The sequence below is a fragment of the Aethina tumida genome, chromosome 3 (assembly GCF_024364675.1).
Source record: "Aethina tumida isolate Nest 87 chromosome 3, icAetTumi1.1, whole genome shotgun sequence".
Classification (NCBI taxonomy): domain Eukaryota; kingdom Metazoa; phylum Arthropoda; class Insecta; order Coleoptera; family Nitidulidae; genus Aethina; species Aethina tumida.
In genome coordinates this window covers 15,608,807-15,630,504 of record NC_065437.1, presented here as the reverse complement: position 1 = coordinate 15,630,504, position 21,698 = coordinate 15,608,807, and the positions used below count along the sequence as shown (strand labels likewise).

Genomic DNA, 21,698 nt, shown 5'->3' with positions numbered 1-21,698 from the left:
TTTTAAATGCGAATTGTTCCACGATTTCCATTAAAATTTATAGAAATATTGTGTACAATATGTAGAAAAATCAGTGCGATTTATTTGCCGAAATTCCACTTCGATTTAATTAGTTTTGTGTACAAAAACGACTGAATTTATTGGTCATTTATTCTACGTGAGTTGAAATGTTTGCGAATATATTTTAAAGGGTATTGACATGTTACATGGCGATGTTATTTTATTGCATTAACAGATGTATATTTAAATAACATGGGCACGTACAAATGTTTACTGTTAATATAAAAATTTTGCTTTATTGCCATATTTTAGAACTAGAAATTCATATAAGGATACATATATTACTTAAATAGAAACTAAAAATTGTAACATATGTAAAAAAATATTACTTTATATATTATTTAATTATTTTCATACGGATTTTGGCATTACTTATTCAAGGAACCGGTCCACGATTTCATATATAAAGCTTTTGCCTATTTTTTATAATGGTTTTAAATTTTAACTTTACATATCAACACTTCTATTTTGCTACCTGTGACCAATATCTACGCCTTAAAAGTTTTTTATCTTTTGTTCAGAATATTACCGAAATGCGCATTGGTAACAGTTATAATAGTCCAGGTTTAAGTAAAAATTAAGCAATAAATAATATATATTAATCTTTGAATGTAAAAATTCCTTACGAAGAAAAGTTACAGCTGTAACTCACCCTCTAGTTCCAGAATTTTAACTAGTAACCGAGGTTACCAACCAAATCAACAACTTTTTTCTTTTGTCTGAATTTATTAACAAAAGAAGGACGAGCATGTCGGTGACGCGAACCCATAAGATTTCCCCCTACCAAAAAGCGCCCAATACGGCTAAGGAAGTTTTCACTTCAATAATATTTTTAATACAAAATTATAAAAAAGAATATATATATATAAATATAAAATAATTTATATAATATAAAATAATATTAATTTTAAAAAAGTAGTTTATTTAATTTAAATTTAAAAAGTACAAAATATTTGATTTAAATTACTTGCAATCAAAAATATTAATATATTTAATTTAAATTTAAACAAATAATATTATATATAATTTATAATTAGAAGACAATAAAATATTTAATATAACTTAAATTTAAAAAAATAATATACAATTTAAAATTTATTAACATTCTTAAAAAGAAATTAAATTTATTTTAGATCTATTTATCAATTATTATAAAAAAATACTTAATATTTGAAAGAAAATAAGTAGTTTTTGCTGACAGGTGTAATTAGAGAAGGAAAAAATGTGGAAAGAAGATGAAATTCAGTATTCTTCTCGAGCCAAGTTTAACCATCCATTGTGCAAGATAATTACTTCAAAGATTAATTGTTTTTCGTCCAAATCAATATCCACTTTTCCTGGATTGTTGCCAAGTGCATTTTTACGTTTGAATTAAACAAATAGAGTTTCACTTGTTCACTCCGGTCATAGCCTTGAGCAGTCCAGGATTGATCATTAGAAAACCATAAAGTGACCATTTCTGTACATCTTTTATTGATGCACCGAACATATTTCCGAATTTATGAATCCTGTATGGACCGTTGAATAGGATGCTCATAAATAATTTCAGATGTACACTCGAGTGTAGTGTGAACTTCAAAATGTATGGCTTTGTAAAGCCAGTTCTTTATGTGAAATCCCGGGATCAATCGATATACAAGTGGTGTCGTAAAATCTTACTAAAACTGCAGTTTAAAATTTTCTGATTTTAAAGAGATACCTTTTATGATATTGTAGAATAAACTGACAACTGCCAACTAAGCTGTTCGAGTTTAACGAACTATAAATATTCAAATGGTTTAAGGGTTGAGGGTTTGTTGCGGAATTAAAACATAAACATAATTAAGTACTAGTTTTGTTGATTTTACCTGCGTCGTTTATCAATCATTAACAGTTTGAACAAACAACAACTAATCTGAAACGCAGTTTATGGGTTAACCTTAAGCTGATCCCTCTTCCATTTCGAATAAAGTAAACCTAAGGTGCCTGTAGTGACATTAATTATAAATTATCGCGATCCAAGCAGTTTGCAAGTTATTTAACTGACCGAACTAAACAGACCGGAAATTGAATAGTGCTTCCTGTTATATTCCTAGATCTTCTAAATTTATGAACTTACTTGGGGCCAAATTTGCCTATTGAACATTATCGATTCCATTGATAGGACCCTTTTATACGAGCAAACCAGCTCACAAAGTCGCATGTAAAGTTCCTGTGAAAGTTTTAAAGGTAACTCCATTTTAAAGGTAAATTTAACATATATTTGAAGTCAATTTCTGCGAAATAAGTTTTAGAATATGTTCCTTTCTCGAGTGTTACGCTAAAATAATACCCAGACGTTCGCGTCACTCTACCCGTATGTCGACATATTGGATATTTTGATATTTTCTAGGTTAATTTAACTTTCCGAAATCCAATGCGAATATGTCGCTTCTACAAATAAAACATTTCACAGCTTTATTCGAAAACATCAACAATACATTTATTGAAACGGTTACTGAAATTAGTTTAGTTATCACTGGTGCCACAGAAAGATACACAATTTTAGTTGATTTTAAACATTGAAACATCCACCGTTGCAAAGCTCGTGTTTCGTGTGGCGGTTGTTAAAAGGGCTTGTCGACGCCTCTCCATTTCCAGTCTAATTATCAGCCGACGGTGCTTTTGCATCGCTCCAGCCTAAATAACATCTGCCCTAAACGAACAATGATTATTAAAGTTTATTAAGAATGTTCTGGCCCCGTCCCGGAACAGTGCGAATTCGTTATCGAAATTTCTCTTTGTTTTTGTTTACCATGATGCGAAATTAGGACTTACTGTCAACGCGAAATTTTAAAGTTAATTAAATTTTCTTCTATAAATCCCAAGTTCATTAGATAGATTGTGTTGTTTTAATCAAATAACAAGTTCAATTTAATTGCCGTCCTTTAATTAATAAAAACACTCAAAAACATAAGAATTACGATGCCTTTCCAGTAACATTAACCCAACTCTGCCAAACTATTGATTAGAGTTGGGGACAAATAAATATCACACTGGCACGTCAAAGTATTTCCAGACATATTTCTTCTTTTAGTTTTCGACGTGTCACAACACCGCTCGGCTGTATTTTTAACGAAACTATTTTTACGAAGTTTTAATAAAATATCAAAAATACTTTTGCCATCCGGTAATGAGTTTGGCTGGGTTGTTTTAGAAAATCATCCGTTTCCGCAAACCAATTTCAAGTTTAGAAATGAGTGATTGAGTTATACCAAATTCAATTTGCCTTTTCCCATTTCTTAATATTGCAATTTAAATGTCTGTATTCATTGGTCTCTTTTGCCATTTCGTATGCAGTATTTAAGTTCGTTTTAATACGTCAAATAGGATTATAATTATAATTTATACAGGTAAATTAACGTGTGAATTCGATGATCGAAATGATGAATAGAAAATTAATGTATTATTTGTTCAACTAATTTATTCCAAAAACGTTTAATGACAATTTATAATTGCTATAAGTACATAGTATGACAATATTTTTATCAATTTGCTAAAATTTCGATCATCCATTCGATAAAATGATTGCACTCAACAAATTATAATAGTTTGTTGTCTGTATTTTGAATACATTTTTAGTTAATTTAGTTAATTACTTGCCCAACAAATTATTAAATAATAATAAATATTATATTATATTAATTTTATTTATAATTATCAGTTAAATATTTCATATATTTACACAGAAATTTAATTATAAATTAATATTATATATACATATTTATATCATTTGTATTGAACTGTTTAATTGAATTTAAGTTTAATATAATAATTAATATTTTAGTGATTTTATTTATTTGGGAAAATACTTTAAATTCCTTTTATACTTTCATATAACAAATATTTTATTTTAAACTATTACAAATTACAATAGAGAAAAATTAACAATAAAAATCATGAAGAAATCTATTCGATCAATTAACTGTGACTGAAATTCCTGTATCAATCAAGATTTGTGCAGTGTAGTTAAAAAACCAGTCACATGGACTTGAAAAGGGGAGCGGAATAAATAACTGAACGTCAATCTCCTTTCCATTTTATTCTTGCACATTCAAAGGATGCGTAATTAATTTAAAGGGTTTTATTTTAATAATTCATTTATCTTAAAGCGACACGTCTCTTTGTAATTAGACCGTTTTCACTTTCCGACCCCCGGACAGAGCCGGCTAATATACTGGGCGAGAAAACAATGCCGTCCTCGGACAATGGCAGTTAAACAAACACTGCGAGTACAATGGGTGGGTCAGCCGTGGATCCAATTGTAAAAAATTCACAAAAAAACAGCGGGGAAACACTTTTTCAATCACTCCCTTCTTTATTTTTATTAATTGCAAACAATTGAAATGGAGTGGACATTCATTGAATTCACATTTACTGCGAACTTATCAGTGCTTATAATTAGAGTGAAATTCCTCACAAAAGAAATATTTGGTAATATTGTCATTCAGTATTTACGACGTAAATTTTTAAAAATAGACGAAAAAATATGATAAAGAAATGTTAATTCTTGCATTTTAGTAATACATATTTGACAAAAAATGAAATTAACAAAAACGATATGAAGGAATGGGAACCTTTTTCCCCGGACCATAAATTCTTCTAGACAAATGGCAAAATTGTAACACAGCAACAATCTGGTGGGAAGCCAAATTCTCAAAAAGCTTTTTGCATTCCACGCCAAAACGGTTTCGCAGTTTCGCCGTAAAACCTCGAACATTCCCGCCCCCGCGACACCAGGTCTGATAATGGGCCAAGGCATTTTAGACTAATACCCCGTGTTTACTAATGTGACAATGATATTATTATTATTACTTTCAGGATGCTGGCGTCCCGATTATGACGGCAACGTGGGATCCCGTGCACAGAGGAGACCCATGGGTCGTTACGGAGATTACAGCTGCGACGCCACATGGGAACTCATCGAGTCTGCGGCCCGCACGATGATGACTCGCCAAAATGACAATGTCGAGTTCGTGTTGTGGACGGGGTGAGTTGCATTCCGCGTGTCCAAATGCAACTTTTGTTGTTCGCGTTCGTGTCACGGTCTGGGTTCTATGTACAAACCGTCGCGGCGTCAACGTCAAAGTAAACCGAAGGAAACGGGAGGCATTAAGGACTTCAGGATTAGCGAAACTAAATATAAATGTTGTGTTTGGGTGGGTTACGGGGACTACACTTGTTTGGTTTAAGTCTGCGGTTACAAATGCTTTTTATGCACACTTATTTGAGTGCACGGCAGGTGTATTATAAGAAACAAAAGGTTTTCAAGCTGCTAGATATAAATTTTCATTCATCTCTTAGAAGACTCGTATTTTTATATTCATCAATAGAACTTTAATTCCTAATAAAAAAAATTAAAGTTGGCAATTATAGAGACTGTCGATAGAAGTGAAAACTTTTAGTATTAAAATTTGAAATTTCATAATGTTTGAATTAAATTTATCAACATCAATCTGGTTTTCACATATATTCACACTCCGAGCAACAATTTTTTGCAAGTTTATATGTTTTTTATTATTTAAATATATTACGGGCTGTACAAGATCATGACAAAATGTAAATGCAGTTCGATTGGAATAACAATTAATATACAATCATATTATTTATGGATAGTATTTGTGTATTACTTAAATTTCAATGTACTTGATTTTTAGCATTATTTTAATTGTTTGTATCATTAATTTCAACAATACTTAGACTTTTTATACTTTAAATTATTTTATTTTGTTCTAAAAAAAATACAATAGGCTTATGGAAACTAAAGCAAGAAATGAGAATGTTTGATTCAAATTTATCTAAGTATCGCATAAAAGCGGCATCGATTGTCGTCTTATGTTATGTAGTACTGAGTTTTCGATCATTGGACATATTTAAATAAATTTTTCACTAAATCCATTCAATTCCACTTATAAGATATACACAGCACTATACGTCAACTGTATAGCTACAGATATACTGGTAAAAGCATGTTGGTGACGCGAACGCACGAGATTTCACCCATCCAAAAAATATTTAAGTGTACGCAGTGTACTGTGCGCCAGTCATGAGCATGTCAATGACGCGAATGCATAATATTTCCCTACCAAAAAGTGCCCAATGCGGTTAAAAAAGTTTTCACAAATAGGAAAGGCTAATTTTCAGTTAACACCCTTTTGTTGACGGTATAAAAAACAAGTATGTTTTACTTTTGCTTAATAAACATCTCTCCTTCGATTGTAATTAGAACAAAAATATGTACAACCGGTCACTTGATTTCAATACTGATCTTGAACGATCATTTGGGAAATTTACCTTCTAAACTTAGAAACTTGTCTGAATTTATTAACAAAAGAAGGACGAGCATGTCGGTGAGGCGAACTCATAAGATTTTCCCCTACCAAAAAGTGCCCAAGACAGCTAAAGAAGTTTTCACTTCAAAAAAAAAAAAATGTTTGTTTCAATAAGTTAAATAAATATAAATTTTTGTGTGACTATGTACTTTTTAATCATCAACAGAACTTTAATTGTAACGAAAAAAAATTTGCCGACCTTAAACAGTTAAATAAATTAATAATTCGGCGCTTATATAAATTTTATAACAATCTTTCTAACCGATCTTCAATAAGTTAAATAAATATAAATTGTATTATTTTTAATAATCCGGCACAGATATAAAACAAAGTATAAATTTACATTCATCTGTTACTCATATTTATATAATTATTAATATAATTTTAATTCTTAACAAAAAAAAAAATATTTTGTTAGTCGACCTTCTAAAATACAAGTTAAATATAAATTATTTGTAATCTGTATTACATTATTATTATTATAACTTAATTAATAATTTGAGATGTATATAAAACTAAATATAAACTCATATTAATCTACTCGTAGTTTTTTAATCATTAATAAAACATTTATTCATAACAAAAAATAGCCAACCTTCAATAATTTAAATGAATATAATTTTTTTGAATTCTATTTTATTATAAATTAATTAATAATTTGGGATGTATATAAAACTAAATATATATTTATTTTAATTTCTTAGACTACTCGTATTTTTAATCATCAATAAAATTTTAACATCATCAACAAAAAAATAACCGACCTTCAATAAGTTAAATAAATATAAATAATATTTTTTGTGATCTGTATTATTATAAATGTAAATATTAATTAATAAGGTAAATATAAATTTACATTTACCTCTTAGAGTCCTTACATTTTTTAGCCATCAATAGAAATTTAATTTGTGATGGAAGAAAAAAATTTAGACGATATTCAAAAAGTTAAATGAATATATTTTTTAATCCATATTATTATAACTAAATTACAATACGGGACATAAAATTAAGTATAAATTTACATTATTCTCTTAGACCACCACCAATTTATTTAATCATACATAAAACTTTAATTCACGAAACGAAAAATAAACTTTTAATTGACCTTCGATAATGAAATAAATAAATGATAAATTGTTTGTGATCTGAATCATTATAACTTAAATAATAATTTGGAATATATATATAAAACTAAATATAAATTTACATTAATCCACTCGTATTTTTTTAATCATCAATAAAACTTTAATTTATAACAAAAATAAATTTTACCCGACATTCAGTAAGTTAACAGTAGAACTTCGTAACGAACAAAAATATTTTGGCCCACCTTCTATAAGTTACATAAATATTGTGATCTATATTATTATTTCTAAATTAATAATGCGGGACATATATAAAACTAGAATGACGGACAGTAATTTACACATATATATTAAATTTATCCTCATAAAAATCCGTGCCGGAAAAATTCTTAAACAATTTCCAATTTTATATCCGGTTTTATAAGAATATAACGCAATTCATCTGATTACATTGGAAAGAGAAAGAGAGTAAGAAATAGCGAGATGTCGTGTTTGAAACTACTAGATCTAAATTTTAAGACTGGTGTGAAACCAATTCTACTGATATTGATTCTATAAATTTTTGACATGCTAGACCGTATTGCAGAGGAAATCGATAATTCATTATCATAAGAGCGAACTTTTAGTTTCATGTTTGAATAAAATTTACGTCTTCAGCATACTTAAAGACTTGAAATTCGAATGGGAAAAATGAATGAAACGACAATTTTTACAACAATGTCACAAATTTCGAAATAACTGCAATGAAAAACCTAAATATAGCGCAATCATATCAAATTATGTTCAATGAAAACGTATTTTGTTACCGTTTCGGCAATTAAATTTTTTTCGGGTGTGTATTGGCAAATGTATTTTATTGCGTTAGCAAAAAGGGCAGTTTCAATAATTGACCAGGTTAACGATATTGTATATCTGGCAGTAAAACATTTGTACAGTTCACATAAATCCGGCGAACGACGTTTCAAATTGTTACTGAGTTGGGATTGTGCAATTTGTTTCGTTTCAGTATTAGAACTAGCCGCTTTAAATCGCGGATTTTGTGGGCTTAATCAAAACTAGCAATTGATATTTTGTCCCTAATTAATAGTTTGGAACATTTAAGTAGGGAAAAAAAGAGAAATGTGAAGAAAATTGTGCACTAAAGAAACAAAAATCAATTTTCTTGTACCTCAATTACTCTTCGTTTCGCCAGATCAATAGTTCATTATCATAAAAGCTCCTTTATTTTCATGTTTTAATAAATCCGACCAATTTAACCACGTTGCACATTAAATATGCAAATTTTTGCCCCACGATACGTGACAAGTCGTAGTTACTCGCGAAATTACTTGTTCATTACGAAAATCTTCTAAGTAATTATTAATTCTTAAGTTTTAAATTGGCAGTAAACAATATCGTAATTTATTGTTGCAAGGCCGACGAACGGTTGCGTTTCATGTGAAGCGGTAGTGGTAATAACCACTAATGAATATTCACCGCCGCTCAAAAAAAAAACTAGATAAGAAAATTGAATGTTTAATAGGCATTAATGTAGAGGAAATGAGTAAGGGCTTTTTGCGAGGGGATAGGGAAAATGTATTTTCTGCATAAGCTACTAAAGGGCCAGTCACTTATATAACCTGTTGCTCTACACAATTAATGTACTTATCAAACCCCCATTGCACCAAGGTAATTAATATTCAAATATATTAAAACTGATTATTACAATACCACTATACTTATTTTAAAGCACGTGACATTTTATCCATCAGTTTAATACTCCACTTGGAGTGTTCCATTTCACAGAACATCCCCTTATTTTCATCGACATAAATTCTTTAACCTGATGTAGCTGTTGATGCTCCGAATTGCTATTGTGCAGACACCTTTTGTTGTGCAGAAATTCTACTATCGGAGTTTGTAAACAATAGTTGCCGTTTTAAAATCTTTAGCAACTCTGAACTAAACACAAACCTATTTGTACAACGTACTTATACAGAAACAAACATGGTTCGTACACACAGAGGCCGAATCATGTCCTGCTTTTTAATTAAAATTGACACACTTTGTTGTTTCTGGCGTATTATAGGTTAAAATAATGATATCCATAGTTAATCTAGACAAAGCTGGACAAAGCACTCATTCTTAAACCACAAAGTAGCCACTCTACATTCTCGTGCCTGTATAGAACTTGTATTCATATAAAAACGTCTGTTTCAATTATCAAGAGCAGATAATAATAAAATATTTTTATTTTATTTTTTAAAGCACTAAATACTAAGCAATTTAAAATGGCTGCCCTAGAAAATATGAAAATTTTATCTCCGTTATGCTTAAAATATGTTAAAATCGTTTCTGAATAAAATTCTTGTTACCTTTTAGTTTTATTCATAAGTTTAGTTAGTAGATATTAATTTAAAAACTAGAAGGTGCACATAAAAGCTTAAATTCCACGCGTTACTTACTGAACTTGTGGTCGATCGATGAGTAAAACTTTAAAGCTTTCAAATTCCTCGAATGTCGCGACATGGACGCAAGGTTCAGGTCAAGCTTTTACGGTAATCCCCTTCTGCTTATTTTTCTTTCGAATGCATTTGACGCCCCATTATGTTAGACAAACTTTCCACGAGGTTTAAAGTATTAACAGGAATAGATTTTAAAGGCAGTACTGTTGAACTACGTAATTGTAATTAGTCAGTATCGGGAAACACGCACTAAGATAACACATGATAGGGACTATCACAACAATCTTGTAATGTAATATAATTATTATCGTCATTGACATAAGCTAATTTGCAAATTATTAGTTTAACATTTTTCTAGGTGTCCTATTGTTGAAAAAATTTGAAGAACCACATAATAAACGTCAGTTTACGAAATAAATACAAAGTTTCAGCACTCCCAGGGAAATGCGGTCGAAAATCCGGACTACACTTAATATTTCATTAAATGCGAAAAGCTGAAAAGGGCGAGCACAACTAATTAACTACGCCCTCATATTTAAGTCATCAGATAATATGATAAATCCCCGTTCGGCACCCAATACTGTTTATTAATTTATGTGGAAAATGGAATAACCGTCGAAAAATATAAATCGCACGCAGACAAATCGATTTCGGCGTCCATAGTAGTTTTAGGCCGACGACGAATTTTGGCCGGCCTTTTATATTGACGGACCACGTAGACACTAACCCTTATATGATTACTCGCTGACATATCTAGGGATCAAATTGATCCCGTGAAATAAAATCCCCGAAATGTAATTTGCCGCGCAAATCTTTTATATTTCTGTACAATATGGCAGCATTTACATCAATATAAACTTTCGTCAATAACGAAACTTGTCGACCTTAAGTATTCTGTCTGAAACTTTTTTAATTTGTGAGAGTACAAAGTACAAAGCTTTAAATTGGAAATCTGTAAATAAACCACATACTGAGACCGGATACTTTTCGACATTGTTCCCTTGGTTAAATCAAAATGACATAAAAGGTACAAATTGTATGCAACTTTCTTGAACACACATGCAGACGTCAAAGGATTTTCAAAAATGTTTTTGATAAGGTTTGTTTGTTGACGACTTGTACTGGAGTAGCATATCAAAGGTAACAGTTAATTGTAGTTTCCATGAACTGCAATTGAGTTTCGAAGGCAAACAGTTCGGATTACTGAACACTATCTCCTTCAGTCATCGGTATTTGATCAACCACCAACAATGTCCATCCCCTTGGCTCCCAATATTTTTTCACAGTTGTTTATTAAATTCTTTGTGTTAATTGTATGTGCGACGAAATTATAAGAAATTTTCGTAAAAAATACCATCATATCTTGATCTGAGCTTCAGTTCATAACATTCTAAGAATTCGGAAGTCTTAAAGTTTATCTCATCGATCCACCACAATTTCAACTGTAGTATCGTGTGGAATTTCAGCTTTATGTCATTCACCGCATTTTAGAATTAATATCCGGTAATAATGTTTAAACATAAACTGAATGGGAAAAGTTCCTTAAAATTATCTTGACAAACATTTTACAATTGCAGGATAAAATAGAATAAAATAAAGGAAATTTTGAATGAAATGGATGTTAACTAATTTTGAACTTCTTTAGCCGCGTTGGGCACTTTTTGGTAGAGGAAAATCTTATGGGTTCGCGTCACCGACATGCTCGTCCTTCTTTTGATAATAAATTCAAACTAAAGAAATAAGTTATTTATTTGGCTGGTAACCTCGGTTACTATTCCCAAAAAAATATGTATCTGCCGGCGTTTCAAGAGGTACCCAAAAACTAGACCTCAAGAATAAAATCCCCGAACTAGAGGGTGAGTTACAGCATTTTGAAATCAGGTAAAATTTTACGAATGCAGTAGTTTCGTTAAAGGCCTCCAGCTAAGCCGGAAATGAGTTTGACGCTAAAATCTATTACTGTTTTGAAAGTGGAGGGCTCATAGAGGAAAATGCCGTCTGAAAGGAATCTCTATATAGAAATATTCAAAATTTTCAGGATCATCTTTATTTCTGATGTACTTTCAAGGAAAAAATCAGCGTCCAATTCTCTTACATCTGTTACCAACGCGCTCAATTTCGTCGAAAAATAATGGATTTGATAAACGGTGAATGAAAATTCCTGAAATAATCGTTCAAGATCAGTATTGAAATCAAGTGACCGGTTGTACATATTGTGGTTCCAATTACAATCGAAGGAGGGATATTTATTAAGCAAAAGTAAAACATACTTGTTTTTTATATCGTCAACAAAATTGTGTTTTTGTTTCTAACAAATAATAATACATTTAATGTATGTGCTGTGCGCCTTAGATACTTTTTGGATGGGTGAAATCTTGTGCGTTCGCGTCACCTATACAGTTGACGTATAGTGCTGTGTATATCTTATAAGTGTAATATGTACAATGATCGAAAAATCTGTACTACAAAACATAAAACGACAATGGATGCCGCTTTTACGCGATACTTAGATAAATTTGAATCAACAATTTCATTTCTTATTTTAGTTACCATAAGCCTATTGTATCTTTTTTAGAACAAAATGTAATAATTGAAAGTACAAAAAGTATAAATAAGGTTGAAATTAATGATGACAATGATTAATGATGACAATGATGGCAAACAATTAAAATAATGTTAAAAATCAAGTACATTGAAATTTAAGTAAATACAAATACTATCCATAAATAATATGATTGTATATTAATTGTTATTTCAATTGAATTGTATTTATATATTGTCATGATCTTGTACAGCCCGTAATATATTTAAATAATAAAAAACCATATAAACATGTGAAAACCAAATGAATGTTGATAAATTTTATTGAAACATTATGAAATTTCAAATGTTAATAGTAAAAGTTTTCATTTCTATCAACAGTCTCTATAATTGCCAACTTTAATTTTTTTAATACAACTTACAATTTGATAATAGAGTTATACATCAGAATATCAAACTTAATTTATACATTTTAATGTATACAAAATATGTACCGTCAAATTAAGAAGACCTTGCCTATAGTCATGGTAAAGAAACTTTTATAATGTTCTGTACAACAGTTGCATTGAGATTAGTTTAATTTTAAACACATCAACTGCCTTATTTATACCTTCAGAATAGTATGAATTTGATTACATAATATCTTGTCTTGTCATCTTGTCATATCCATACAGTCCTGAATCTGAATTCTATTGAAAATATTTGGGGATGGATGACAAAAGAACAACCCATTTTCATACACTAAAAAACAACTTGCGGAGGCTATAGAAAATGGTTGAGGTATTATATAAGTAGAATACGTCGGACGTTGGTTTATTTTATGAGTTTTAGCTGCTGTAAGTGTATGTTTGAGAATAACAATTAAACATTAATAGTTTTTTATATTAATGGTTAATTATTATTATGATGTTAATGAATATAATTATCAAAGTTTTGATAAAAATTGTTCTATTCTTTAACATAAGCCACAATTTAAAAAAGATTGGGTACCATTTTTAAAATGCACTTAAAGTTTCAACATTATTTAAAAATCACAGAATTTAGTTCTGAAAGATTTTTTGTGTTGTTTTTATACGGTTTTATCTTCATTCCCTAGAAAATATAATTTTGTCTTTATTTAACTTTAACTTTATTTTAAATGAACATCCTGAATGGTTTTAACTCCTCTCCATAAAGGGTGTAACTAACAAAGACGTCAGTTGTTACATACATTTAAACGAGCAGACATTTATAAAAATCCTTACATAGTAATTATGTATAAGAAGAGTGACTTGATGGGATGTTAAGATGATAATAAATTTACTTCTTTGGCAATATTTTTAAAGACATGATAAACATTTCCAAAAAATCATATTAATTATGAACTACAGACATTAAAACTGGTCATCAATAGATTTAATTAAACAAAGACAAGAAAACGATGTGTGGTAACGTTGTATCATAGGTGAGTAGAACAAATAGCTTTATACATAGTTCAAAGTTTTTGGTCAGCCATTGTTTACTAAACCATAGAATTTGTGCACAACAAAAGGTGGTATTTGAATAATTATCCTTAGTATTTATTCAACTATCAGCTTAAAGGGTTTATAACCGTGAACCAGCAAGATTTACAAGGTATACGTAAAAATGAAAAGCTTTAAAAAATATTTGTTGCATAAACTATTTACATAAAAGCTCCCAAGTAAATTACCACTCAAACACAACGAATTTCATTGAAATTATCTTTCCGGATTTACAGAAATAATGTTTTTCCAATCCTAATTAACGTAGCTGCACATGTATTTTTTCCAATTCCGTTTTGTTTTATTATTGAAACTGGTTTCAGTCTACTTGTGGATTAGCATTGATTGACAGTACGGCCATGTCGTGAATATTTTACGCGATCGCTAGCAACTGATACAAACACATACAAATAACAATCAGGGTTTTTTTTGCGGCGATAACGCTGTGAAAACGTACGCGGGGCGTATTACGCAAATATTGCAGAAGCGGGACCGGTCCTTTTGTTCGCTTTCCAACTGAAATATACGGTCTAAATTAAAAATTTCTATATAAACGAAAAATCTAAAACAACAATAGATAATCTCGCAACGCACACACACATGGTTCTTGTCCGAACGTGCTTTTGGGCAAGATAAAATTTCGTTGTGCCGAACAAATGATGTGGATTGATTTCCAGATATTAATAATCGCAACAATAAATGCGATAACAGCCAATTTTAAATTTGATACTTTTATCGATGGACTTCGATTGTGGCTGTAAAAACATTGGGGCTTATCTGCTCTCGCAGTGTTTCTTTTAATTATTATCCTTTGTTTGTTTATGGCGTATTAAAAAACACTTAATTACTTTTTATGTGCACCATTCATGATACTAATACATTAACTAAACAACCGGTTTCAATTCCATTGGGTGCATTATTTTTTATATAAAACCCCCGGTTAACTTGACAGGTTCAATTAACTGCTAATGTGATGTTCAAATTAGATCTCGGGAGTGACTATAATTAGAAGTCTTTAAATGCAAATTTTAGGTAAATACTATGAAATACAACGCATGCAAATTGACGTGACGCGAACCCGTAGAGGTCAGAAGGCAGAATGGCCCGCACGCAGTTAACAGGCCCAATTCCGTATTACATTTAGGGATGAAGCACAGTAGCAGTTACCAATTATTCAGAACAAAACTAATTTATCCCTCACAATGACCGGTTCGGTTAAACTAATTGGAATTAACCCTTAATTAATGCAAATTCATCCGAATCAATATGTACTTTCTGATTAGTGACACAATAGTTGGTCCCATAAGTCAAAACGGCGGACAAAAAGTGCGCTTAATCTTTGCACAATGGCTCACAATTACGGTGCTTGTGCTACACCGATAGAAATTCGGGAATGCGGGAATCGTTAACTGATGCCGGGAACAAAACGGTTCTGCACAATACAAGATTTAATATTAGGTGCCATTATTGCACTGCTTTAATTTTTTGCCCTGACCTTTTTAAGTTCGAACAACCAGAAAATCTCTTTGTTTCGTTTATAATTCATATCATAATATTAAATATGAAAATATAATAAAAATTTAATATATAATAAAATTGTAAGGAATCCAGACAAGATAGGACAAAGCTGACTAAATCAAACCTGAATTAAAATATAAGTAACATTTATAATTTTATTTTATTTACTTTAATTTATTCTAATTCGTCATAAAATTTGTACTTTTTGTTCGATTTTAACATACTTTATTGTAAACTGTAAAAATATGTATTTATAAACAAAATGTTATATTTTCTAACCCAAAACCGAAACCTGTAGGATAATCTTTTAGGCATGAAAGTTGAAGAAATCATACTAGCAATTTATTTTTAGAACATATAAATACACCACTGGATTAAGCACCCTCTGAAATAGGTAATCACCAAATTTAACAAAAAAAAATATGCACATTCATATTTCTGTGGAATTTGTACTATTTATTGTATTTAAAAAAAAAATTCTTTATGAATTCATTGGAGATGATATAAATGAAGATGTGGCTTGATTTTGGGCGTAACCAACTAAGAAACTAAGTAACATCTCGGGCAACATGTTTCGATATATTTCGTGCAATGCAATTTCAAATAGAAACCACAATATCAATGTGGCTTTGCATAAAGTTACATTATTTTTAAAATTAAATATTAAAAACGTAAATTACTTTTTCTGGTTCCTAAACAAGCTTTTTTGATTTCAATCGAAACAGTTGAGTTTGCCTTCAAAGTGTCAAAAACTAAAAGAACTTTCCATAAATATATAATTTGTGATATAATAAATTAACTTTGTCTGGTAAATTTCGAAAGTTATTAATTTAACTAACTATTTCCTAAAATTTACATAAATTAAAGTATTTTCCAACAACGAATTATTGAATTTTGAAGCTTTGATTTTTTTGAGTATAACTCGAAATCTAATAGGCCGATTTGGCTAAATAAACGTTAAAATTAAAGATCAATGAACATTTTACAACTTCTGTTTATGTAGTTTTAAAATTGGTCTATTAGTCTAAAGGTTCTAAAGTCTACTTTGATTGACACATTTACAAAAATAAAATAAATTAACCTACTGAAAATCGAACGACAAATTATGATGTAATAAATTTTACAGTGATAGAATAAAATTTACCTTTTCGTCAAGTGTCAACTTCACTTAAAAAAATCAAAGTGAACTGAACTTTGAGAATTTTATATTTCCATGATTTGAGAATATTACGAATGGATTTTTGCCCGTATAATTTATAAAATGTGTAACTAGCATTCTTTAAATTGAATCCTTCTTTCACCACTCCGAAAATTGAAAAATTAATTTTTCGAAAATGATTCCATAAAAACAATTAAATGAGATTTTTGTGTTTAGTGAGCTAAAATTTTTAGAAATATCTGTCGTGACTAAAAAATAATAATAAATAAAAAATTATTACATTTTTTTGAAATCTGCCAAATGTTTTCATAAATATTTTCGTCCCGGTCATAGTTGTCAACATGAGTATTCAACATTAAAAAAGAAGCATAATTAATTTTTTTCTATCTGACCTTGAAATATTTTGGAACACCCCATATGTAGACAATATATCGAACTGAATAATTTATGACAGGTTGTAATATAAATTTTATTAAAAAATTACTGTTTTCGTTCTTTTTAACTTTGTCCTTTTAAAAATGTATCAATAAATAAATTTATACATAACATAGTTATCATTAAAAATAATTTAAATACATAACATTCATTTTTACCTAGGTACATGGACATTTAACTAGATATGAGCAATAATGCATGTTTTTCATTAATTCAACTTTATATTTATTAGTATATTATATAAAATATATTTTATTCAAATAAACGATAGCGCAGCTTTTCATTTGAATTGATCAATTCAATGAATTTTAAAATGAATAAACTCTTTAAACATTGTATTTCAGCTTTAATACTAAAAAGCAATGATTTATTTTAAATATTTTTTATAATTATTATCAAAATAACATTTATACTAAAGTTAATTTTAATTGTCTCAACTTTGAACTTCGGAATATATTTAATATTCCACTATAGTTAGTTCGAACTAGGGTTTAAGGATTTCCTGTCCAAAGTTAAAAGAAACTTCATGATTTAGGGAAATTTATCGGAATATAATTCCTTTTCAACTTCCGTTTCTATTACTTGGGGCGGATCTGATAGTTCTTATAATATAAGATTATACCTATGCATTGGGTGTATTACGTAGTTTGCTAATGAAATTCATTGTTCCAAAGCAGTTTTGCAGTTATTGCCAGTTTCTATAGTTTAGATCTTCGCACCAGTGCTTTATTGATTCTAATATGCAGCGAGGTTAACTAGTAGGAATTAATATTCAACGCAATTAACCTCCAAAATTTATTTCATTTTAATTTATACGGAAATAATTTAATTATTCCGCAATATTAATATTTATAAACGTAATTTAGTCGAGATAAAGTTCATTATAAGGTCTCATAGAAACTGAATAATAGTTTTTGTTCGCCATGTAAAATTTGATAGTTCCTTTAAATTAATTATTATTATTTTTTGAGCTGAACTGACTATTATGTTAAGTATAAAACAAGCCATATTATACTCGTACATCCCTATTTAGGAGGCGAAAATAACGAACGCCGTTAATTAATATATATTTTTTCTAGTTTCCGTCGTAGAATAAATGGTATGACGCTGCAGTAGAATACGTCTTCATTAAATAAAATTAGCAAGTTGTTCAAATACAGTTTCTAGTTTAAATAATACAAACTGCACACGAATGGAAAACGTTATGAACAAAGTTTCATGTGCAAAATGAAAATTTAAAGGGAACAATTTTTAATAAGGGATGACCGTGGACAATATTTTTCAATTTTCCACAAGGCAAATTAATAATAATGACTTACTAAATGCAATTTTCTGAACTTAACCCGCCTCACGCTGACTAATCTCGTAGTCAGTTTATTAAAAAAATATGCTAATAAAACAACTGTTTTTAATTACAACTTTGAAACGAAGTCGCCGTTTTAAAACGCACACAATTAAGATAATAAAACTTATTACGGACAATAAAGGTCTGTTACTTTTTAATTAACTCGCATTGAACTTTTAATTAAATGCCATTTAAACGGTTTATATTTTACACGCAATTTCATGCTCGCATTATTCCAAAAACGAAACATAAAGTGGTACAGAGATCTAATTATTCATTTTTTTTTAGTTACGTGGACAAATTGCATTTAATATATACGTGTCGGGACGCGACCCGAAAAAAATATGGGTAAATTCCGTGAAAGTGAATGAAAACCAATCACAGTTTCCGAAGTCGACCGCCAACGACCACGCAACGACCGAAACTATTTAATTTGCAACGTGAACGATCGGAAAGTTCGCACATAAAACTGATTTAATCACGACGAAATGAAAAGGTTAAAGCTGCGAAGTCGTAAGGGGATATTGTGCACCGTTACCTTGCGGGGGCCGATGTTTGATTAGAAAATGAAAAGGCACTTTTTGTCCCGGCCGGTTCTCGTGTTTACGGCCTCGGCAATTGCCCTCGGTGCAAGATGACAGCCGAAGGATGGAGGCAACCATCCCGGTGTTAATGAGATTTCACGGCAGAGCAAATATCGGGCCTGGCGTGCACCGTGGAAACTTTCTCTATTAATTATTTGAGTCGTCGCATGCGTTCATGTATCTCTCGCATGCATTATGTAACGGGGACGCGCCAGACCCGTAATTGCCACACTAATTTGCAATTACTATCGATTCACGCTGAATGCACTTTTTATTGGAGATTTTGCCGCACGGATGGGACGGCTTATCTAAAATTAAAGCCACTTACAGAAGGCGGCGATTAAAATAACCTCCGCTTATGGCCATTTGGCGACGCAACATTTATATATTCGCGTAATTTTATTATAATTACTTACAGCACCGACCGCACTCTAAAGATGTTTTTATTGGACTATTAAACTCTACCGTCTTCATTGCAAAACCATTTTCTTTAGAACAAAATTATTAAGATCTCCCAATGTTTAAAACTTTATGATAAGTGCAATAAATTTCAATAATAAAATATTATAATAATAAACAATTTTTAAAAATTTCTATTCATAAAATTATAATTAATACTCACAATCTATTTAATTCTTAATAACTACAAGACGTATAGGTGCTATTTTATATGTTACATTGAAATACATCACTTATCTTATAAGATTAAGATCTTAAGATTATTTCTGTATTTTTAATTCTACTACATCCATGACATATAATCACAGACTTATTAATATGTAAAAACTTATTGAAATATTTCCACATTTACTAAACCCTCCGATATTTATAACAATTATTAGTTTATTCAATCTTTTGACAAATTAAGTTAAAAAGCCCTTAAACTCATTTTTTCTAATAATTTATTGAAGCGAAAACTTCTTTAGCCGCGTTGGGCACTTTTTGGTAGGGGAAAATCTTATGGGTTCGCGTCACCGACATGCTCGTCCTTTTTTTGTTAATAAATTCAGACAGAAGAAAAAAGTTGTTGATTTGGCTGGTAACCTGGGTTACTAAACCAACAAACTGTGTGTGCCTTTCAAGAGGTACCCGAAAACTATACCTTAAAAATCAAATCCCGGAACTAGAGGGTGGTTTCGTTAAAGGCCTCCAACTAATCCGGAAATGAGTTTGACGCTAATATCTGTTACTGTTTTGAATGTCTATTTAGAAATATTCGAAATTTTCAGGATCATCTTTATTTCTGATGTACTTTCAAGGAAAAAAATAACGTATAAAGAAAAAATAGAGTACATTGAAATTTAAGTAAATACAAATACTATTCATAAATATAATTGTATATTAATTGTTATTTCAATTGAATTGTATTTATATTTTGTTATGATCTTGTACAGCCCGTAATATATTTGAATAATAAAAAACCACATAAACCTGCATATAATTGTTCCTCGGTGTGTTAATAGATGTGAAAATCAGTTTGAAGTTTTCGCTTCTATCGGCAGTCTCTATAACTGTCAACATTAATTTTTTTTAAATAATAGTTATGCCAAAAGCTTATATTTTTGTACTTTTTAAAATAATTCAAATGTCTATGTATCAATATAATATCAAAATAAGAAACATATGCGACATTAAAATTGAGTTAAAATAATTATTAAATTTTCAGGAAACATAAAATTAAAAAAACCTTAAAATCAACTTTTTTAATAATTTCTTTTTAAAATGAAAGTTATGGCAAAATTTTATATTGGTGTACTTCAAAAATTTCAAAATTAGGACAAATGTCTTTATGAGTTTTTGATATGGAAATATAAAACTATTACTAAAATGGATGGATAATATCCTTTAATGTTTTAAGTTCCTCTTCATTAGAACTGAATTATGAATAAAAAATCTAGAGAAATGTTTACATATGTATGTTTAGTGGAATTCCTTGTATTTATAACAGTTTAATTAATAAACCCGTAAGCTTAATTTTAGTAATAATATCTTTTTAAAACTTCTTGTATTTTAATAAATTTCAAAATTAGTTCAAATAATTTTCTAAAAGGACATCAAAGTGTCGCACGTTAATAAAAAATAGTTTAAAATTTGAGTACACAATAATAAAAGTTTTTGAATCCTAAGGCTTCATTTCCTTACATTAACATTGTTTGAAGTTTAGTAAAAATGAAATTGAGTGCACTCGTGGAAACTTGAAACAACATCTTGAACGCAGTTCAAAAGCCATAACAGAAGAGCAGGACCCAATTGCAAATGTAAAGATTAAAAAAAACTGGTATTATTTTGGATGGCAAATAGTTTAATATCCGAACCTTTGAACTTTGTTAAGCTATAACGGCGGCCGAAAGTTTTGAAGGAGCCTCAAGTTCGCTGTTGCTGCCAACTGCTAAATCACATTCCAAGTTACGCGATTACGTTCCTAATAAAACTTCCGCTGTTCAAGAATGGTTTGAGTGAGAGAATTCTGGTCACATCTGCACCATCAATAATCGATACCGTTCTGCCCTATATAATGAATTTTTTAATGGTCCCCACTTATTTTTCTCGTCTCTAACCGCCCTAACATTCTTTGAATAGACGTAAATTTTTAAATTATGTTATTCAATGCAAAAATGAATTCCGCCACGTACCGCCGATCTTGTTATAAGGGTTGGCGTATAAAACCATTATTA

At 29.9% G+C, this 21,698-nt stretch overlaps 1 protein-coding gene across 1 annotated transcript in view; it reads left to right on the top strand.

The window, feature by feature from the left end:
* Positions 1-21,698, top strand: part of LOC109599987 (acid sphingomyelinase-like phosphodiesterase 3b) — a 181,262-nt gene that overhangs the window by 85,033 nt on the left and 74,531 nt on the right. The window contains exon 3 of the mRNA XM_049965430.1: positions 4,900-5,068. Coding sequence (XP_049821387.1) covers positions 4,900-5,068 — 169 coding nt within the window. The remainder of the gene's footprint in view (positions 1-4,899; positions 5,069-21,698) is intronic.